At 39.0% G+C, this 7,500-nt stretch overlaps 1 protein-coding gene across 1 annotated transcript in view; it reads right to left on the minus strand.

Moving 5' to 3' along the window:
* The window catches only part of EBF3 (EBF transcription factor 3), a 119,612-nt gene that overhangs the window by 4,105 nt on the left and 108,007 nt on the right, over positions 1-7,500 (minus strand). The window contains 2 exon segments of the mRNA XM_040563091.1: positions 5,504-5,655; positions 5,657-5,693. Of these exon segments, the coding sequence (XP_040419025.1) occupies positions 5,504-5,655; positions 5,657-5,693 (189 nt within the window).

Raw genomic sequence — 7,500 nt, forward strand, 5'->3', positions numbered from 1 at the left:
TGGGAAACTGGGCCCCACGAGCTGTGGCTCGTTGAGTAGCCCCAGGGCAGGCAGGAATGAGAGATTTGGTCATACAGAGTATGTCTGAAGCAGGGGACAAGGCTGCAATCCACAGCTCCTGATGGTGGAGACGTGACCATCTGAGACCTGCCTGCCTGGGGATGACACACACGTGGACCCTGGCCTGGAGGGACCCACTCAGGGGTGGGGAGGAGGCCGTGATGTTCACCAGAAGGTCTCCTGGCCTGGAGGATGGGAAGGAGCACCCCTAGCCTGGGTGCTGGTGACCAAGAGCACACATCCAAAGCTTATTTTGAGGTGTTGCTCTATTGCAATACAAGAACCAGCCACACCAGAGATCAGGATCAGTGCAGGACAACCCAAAATATACTGTCCTCCTATCTTCTGAGTTCAGGTTCAGCAGGGATCTGTTATCTCGCTTGCATCGAGGTGACAGTGGGACATACAGGCTGTGTCTCAGAGGCCGCCTCTGCCTGCACATTGTGCCAGCACACTAAGCAAAATGCAAAAGAGCAGCACTGATCCAACTATTTCTTTCTTCAAAGAATAACTTAGCAGAAAACAAAATCCAGATTTTTCTTACAGATGTTGTGTGGAGAAATATGTTAATTAATAGCACATAACTATCTGGTAAAAATACCCTATACATTTCAATCAGATGGTTTTTGTAAATCTCATGATTGGCTTCCGTGTGTGTGAAAACATAGGTTGCCTGCTGCATACTTTTCTGGAAAAAAAAAAAAGTCTGAAATAATTCAAGCCATTCAGCTATAGTTGTCAAATTCCATCTGTTGCACAATAGGGAGGAGGTGCCAAATTGGTGCCCTAGACATTTATTTCACTATTTATTTCAGTTGTGACATTTCACAGTTGTGAATTTCTGCACTGTGTTTCTTGCTGTGCAAATTGATACCAAATGCATTCCTAAAGAAAAATGGGGTGGCTAGTTTTTTAATAATACTTTTAATAGTTTCATCCGGGGGAAGACCAGAAAATTAAGCAGGATGGAATTTTAAAGGAATATAGAGAACCTTTTGCTCTGCATTACAATCATAAAGCTTAACCAGAGTGCAATATCTTTCACAATCTATAAAAAGTAAATTACAATTGAAAACTGAATTCTGAACACATTGTACTTCCAACTTTACAGCAAGCCAGCACTCTCTTGCTAAAAATTTTATTTTATATATGTCCATTGTTTTAAACAGGAAAAAGCTCTCTGCCCTAAAGAACCCATAGTCTAGCATCCTGCTCTTAAAAAATGTGCGAGTACTTAACTTTCTGATCATAGGCTATCTAATGGAAGTCATACAAAGTTAACAAGATTGTGTTTTTTTGGATAAGGCCCAAAGGCCCTATTCTGCAGACTTACAGGAGTGAGCCATACTTGCAGTGCAGCAGAGAGGGGACATCTCACTCTGCAGGCTGCAGTTTCCAAGTTTTGACCCTAATTACGGTATCGGTGGGCAGAGGATGCATGTTTGCACAGCCGAAGGAGGAACGGATCATGAGTGAGGCAAAGGAGACTACACATTAGCACTGGCTAGCACTGCCTACATGATGGGTTTTCTTAGATTTCATCAGTTTGTCTTCTTTTTTATTCTTTTCTTTTTTTCTAAGCCTCTGTCTTGGATGTCTTTAGAAAAAAAAAAAAAAAATAAAAATAAAAAATGAGTCCCCTTGACAGTTACAGACCTCTCTTTATTCACTTCTTGGCAGTCCCTACAACACACCATGGCCTGTTTTGGGGCATGCTGGTTGGTAGCAAGAATCTTGCTCCTGGTGTGCTGGGTTTAAGAGGCAGGGAGAGGGGAAAAGCTTCCTAGTTCTGCTCCTGCTTCCTCACTATCTCAGGTGTACCAAGAACAGCATTTTTTTCACACACAGACAAATCCCAAAGGGGTTTACTTAGGAAGAACTGCTGCAATAAACCCCCAAGCTCCCTATGAAAGCGCTACCCTTGTCTGAAGGGCCATTGCATGTAGGGTTTTGCCATATTCCAATCTGATTCTGCCTGTTCACAGTACTAACAAAGTTTATATGAATAGTAGGAGGCTGTATGGCCCAATTGTTTCGGCATGCTGCTGTCTTGCCATAGCGTGGTCAACCACCTCCCCTAAAAAATTACCTAGGAAAAAAATGGGCAATTATTTCAGAACAGAGCCTATGTGGGGAGAAAGTAACAAGCAATGACAGAGAGGATATCCTGCCCTAGGTTAAAAGAGCATGTCATCCTTTGCTAGTGAGATCCATCAGCTATGGCATTTACCTTAGAAACAAACACTAGTGACCATGAGCTCTTGCTTCTGTCTTGGCTTGACCAAATAGACATGGCCATTCCTCATGGTGCAGGCTTCCCAGCTGCTGCTCAGCTCTTTCCCATCCAGCTGTACAGTGAGGCTCGGTGCTTGAGGACCACTGCAGCTCTTGAATTCCATGTTTTATTTTAACACAGAAAATGTATTATGATGTGATGATCAGAAAACTCTCCAGCCTCTTGTACAGTGATCAGAAAGAAAGTAATTAAACTTTACAAAGGGCTCAGTGTCAAAAAAAAATGGCTAAGAAAATAGCAAGAAGGAAGCAGAACTCCCCTAAATAGTCATACAGGTAAAGTGCAGTGCAAATAAGCATCTCCTGCATGGCTGGCATTTCCTTAGGAGGCCTCATGAAGAAAGCACACAACCAGTCCACCCCAGAACGTGCCTGTCTGGCTGCTGGACTCTGGCTTCCTCGGGTGGAGGCACTGGTTCAGCTCCTAAGGACAGGTGGGGTAAGTGTTGTCATCCTGAAACCTCCCGTCAGCTCAGACTGAATTAACTGGGCAGCTTCGGCTGGAAAAATGATGGTGACGAAGGAACTCACCAAGCATGTGTCAGATACGATTTGATTTTCTCCGCAGCCCACAGGACTTGAATCCATGGATTTTACCCTGTTACAGTACCCTAACTATCGCGATGTTTAGTACCACAGAGTGAAGAGAGGTACAGTTTCCCCTGCTGGAACAGTGCTATTTTGCATAAATAATTCAAGTTTTTGCCACAACCTGGAAGTTGGTGCTGTAATCACCAGACCAGAAAGACATTCTTGTTATCTCTGTGTCGTTTTGTTCAATACAAAAAGATTCGGTTTAACTGCCTCAGCTAGGTAAGGAAAATGTGACTGTTTTATTTTTCTTCCTCAAATCAACATTTCTATCCATTCTCAGTTTGGCTGTTGAACTAAAAAAATGAAGTTTCTGCACAGCCCTAAGTCTAAGTACCCTCATGTTTTAGAAGCTCTGAATGCTCGCTGTTGCAGGGACAGCTCCGTAATGCAATAGTTAGGTCTCTGGGGCATGTAACAGAAATCCTTAGAGTTTTAGCAACACCTGCAGGAGGGAATTCTCCGTGGATGGTGCCAGGTCTGCTGCTTGGGTCACAGCATCCCGAGCACAGGGGGCAGCTGCGCCTTGGGTCTCAGAGTTAGAGCTGAATTCCTGACCGGCTTAACAAAATCAGCATTGGCGGATTCAAAGTGGTCTACCAGGATTTTACACAAAGAGCATTTTGCACCTGAGGATGAAGATGGATGATTACTGGGGTGGTTTGGAGGTGCCAAAACAGATTAGGTGCTCGATATCTGCTGGGAACTGGGCATTTAGCCTGCTCGGGCTCCTCTGACAATACCACTTTGCAATCATCTAGATCATATATGCACCTGAAACCTTGAATAACTAATGGAAAAACCTTTATTTATATACTGAAATTATAGAAATTTATATAATTTTAATTTAGGTCTTTTCAGAGTGAAGCCATATCAACTAGTTAATGGGACTATAGATGTAAATAACTACTACAGAATGTACAGAATAGCTGACTCAAATCTAAGCCATGTGTTAGCATATTTTATTTTATTTTATTTTATTTATTTTATTTCAGTATTTAATTTTTATACTAGCGTTTTTGTTTTGTTTTGCTTTGTTCGGTTGGTTTTACCTAAAGAAGAGAGTAGGCCACTGGATTATTTTATGAATGGATAATCTTCTCTAAGAGTATTGCTTGTACCTGGTATAGTTTCCTACTTACTGCAGCATAGTAAAGCTTCAACTAAAAAGACTTATGCAATGACATAAATTGTTAATCTAATTATCCTTTTCTTTAACATCTACCCTACAATAAGATTTGTAGCTGGATCCTCAGCCCTTCATTGACCTGAGTGCTTAATAAGCTCTCAGATGTTATCTTCTCTGGACCAAGAAGTTAATAACAAACTACAGGGGACATCCGTTTTGAGATACTGGTCTGGTACGGTCAGGGTTTTTGGTGGGCGGGCAGTTCTGTGGGATTATGTCTCTCTGAAGTGCCCTAAGCTAGATACCACAAGAAACAGGTATCCAGAATTAACAAGCAGTTTGACAAATCAAAATATGTCTCCATCTGTTTTTCTGTGAGTGGTCATTAGATTATGGATATCATGATGGCAATTCTAAGAATAAATAAAACTGTGTTACCTGTCATAGCTAAGAAAGTCGAGAGGAGTCACTACCCTAGGATAACAGTGTCTGCAGCCCTTTGTGGCTTTCTTTCTGATCTGAAGTGCTGCAATTTACTGCCCTGAACAACTAGGTTCATTCTTTGCAAAATGCAGGCAAGCAAACCTTTTCGATTATTCTAATAAGTCTGACAATACTATCTCCTCAACTTTAAAATATGCCACATAAAGGAAGCTTTACTTGCTCATATTGATATTCCTATATAAAACATACACTGTCTGATAATTCCTCCTGCCCCACTACCAGCAGGTGACCATGTAAGTTCTGCCACTGATCTGTAAATTGTTCATTATACTACCTGCATGAATTCACATGGATTAAATATATATATATATGATTACCTGCCTTAATTAAAATATTTGGATATTCACTTATGGAAGTAACTAGCTTAACACTACAATAAGAGAGTGCATTAGGACCACGAGCATGTAAACTCACTGCACTAGTGGCTAGCTAGTGCAAGAGGTTAGCTCGCTGAGTAAGAACTTGACCTGATTTATACTAATTTGCAGTATTTTACAATAACTATCACATCGTACGTACAATGAGGAAATAGCACCACACTATGCTGGAATGTTGATGTTTCCAAACATCAATAAAACTGTATTTAAAAAAATGTTCAAGGAAATGCAAGGAGTAGGCAAAACCTCTAAGAAGCATTCAGGGATACATTCTTAATGTAATATTTAATGCACAAAATCTTAGGGGAGAATGCCAAAACAACTGTTGTTTTCTCTAATGTAAGTATTAAAATTGACCTCAGAATTTGTTAAAAAATCTTAGCATATCATTTGTACTATTCTACTTCTTCTCCTACTTTCACATCACTATGAGAGCACCAGAAACTTAAAAATATAGTAAGGTACCTTTCTCCGACATAAATGATCAAGGGTTTTAGTGTATGCACCAAAAAGCAATACACGGAAAATTGAGAGAGATCCAGCTCACCTTGAAGTCCATTTCCATTTGCACTGGTGCAAGATGGTGGAGGAGAGGCTTGGGGCCTGACAACAGGAGCAAAGGCGCTCTTTTGTTTCACTGCAGAGATGACATTGGCAGGTGAGAATGAGAAAATGCCGTGTGTACTGCATGAAGAGGGTGACCGAAGAGGCTGCCATGGTAGGGCTTGACGGCACTACTGCATAAAGCAAAAATAATCAGGACTCAGATTGAGGTTTTCACGGCAAACATGGAAAAAGAGAGTGATAGGGCCTTGCCTCTTAAAATATATATATAAAATATATTTAAAAAAAAAAAAAAAAAAAGAAAAGAAAAAGAAAAAAAAAAAAAAAAAAAAAAAAAAAAAAAAAAAAAAAAAAAAAAAAAAAAAAAAAAAAAAAAAAAAAAAAAAAAAAAAAAAAAAAAAAAAAAAAAAAAAAAAAAAAAAAAAAAAAAAAAAAAAAAAAAAAAAAAAAAAAAGAAATGAAATGCCTTGGCTTGGCCACTCTCTGGATAACAGGCAAACTCTTTTGTGTTGGACTTTTGTTACAAATTGTGCAGTCCAATTTTTTTTTTCTATCTGAGATTGTATTATGGCACAAACAGATCAATTTATTATATTCATTTTTACGTCCAGCCTCCAGAGTCACCCCTCCTTTTATCCAGTAGCTCACAATATAGAAAATCAAACAATGCAAGTATTTGATTTTGTAGTAAATATGAATCTATATGATGATGTGTTACCAAAAATAGACACTTACTGCCATAAGGAGAGTTAGCTGAGGAGCCATTAAGAAATCCGGGGAACCTGGTACACCTAGATTGGGCATGCCGGCATTGCCATATCCATTCATGCTATTGCTGACTGTGTTGTAATTGGACTGCTGAGAGTACTGCTCGGAACATATCCTCGCGGGGAAACACTGCTTGTGTTGCGACTGTAACCTACTGTGTTAGAAACCCCCCCACCCCAAAAAAATAATGTTATTTATAATATAAACTTAGGGCTGGGGGGTTTCCTCATGCATCATATATTACACAGTTTAATTGATTGCACAGCTTTGCTCTAAGTTGTCTGTTACTGCCCTATCAACTCTTGCAGTTTGAGATAACCTTATCACGCCAACCCTACTTAAATCATCTGCGAGCACTCTATGTTGTCTCTCCTCTTAGCATAGACAGCCAACAAAAGCTCTCTTCGATCCAGCTGTGTCAGTTTGCTTCACGTTTGTCTTTAGTAGCAATTATCAACAGGCTTGATTCCTGCCTGGTACCAACACACTGAATGAACTTTCAGCCTCTCCAGACCTTCATATGCCAGAGCTGGCAAGAAAAACTTTTTTTTGTTGTTGTCGTTGCAGTGATTTACTTTAAAAGGCTGTTTTGGGGTTTTCATTTTATGATTGGTATTTTTATACTAACAATAAGCTGATACTTTCATACGGTGTAGTCATCAGTGAAAACTAATTCAAGATCAAGTACAGAATTTTATAAGGCTTATTAGCTTGGAAATGCATTAAAAGACAATCTCTTATAAGAGGAAAGATAGCAGAATCAGGATTTTAAACAACAATCTGTTTCTATCTGAGCAATCAATTTAATAATTATGTTGCAAGCAAAAAAATATGGTTTTGAACATATCTAATAATCTGGCTTCACTCCTTTCATTAGTATCAAAATTAATTTTAAATGCAATATGCTACATGCATTTTCAATTACAAAATGTAAATTACATCAACTATTTCTTTTATTAGTAACATATAGTCATACATGCTTAAAAACAAATACTTTAAAATCACAGACATCAAATTAGTTTTATCTGTGTAAATACTCAAAAAAAAGGTGGAAATAACTAGGCATAATTATTTTATAATAAACAAACACATTGTATATTTACTGTGAATAATAAAGAGCTTTCTACACTTTGCCAATTTCTTTTTCCACCAGAGATGCTTTATGATAACAGTAAACTAAAGAACAGGAAGAATTAAGTATTATGAGAAAGT

Source organism: Cygnus olor, chromosome 7, assembly GCF_009769625.2.
Source record: "Cygnus olor isolate bCygOlo1 chromosome 7, bCygOlo1.pri.v2, whole genome shotgun sequence".
Lineage (NCBI taxonomy): Eukaryota > Metazoa > Chordata > Aves > Anseriformes > Anatidae > Cygnus > Cygnus olor.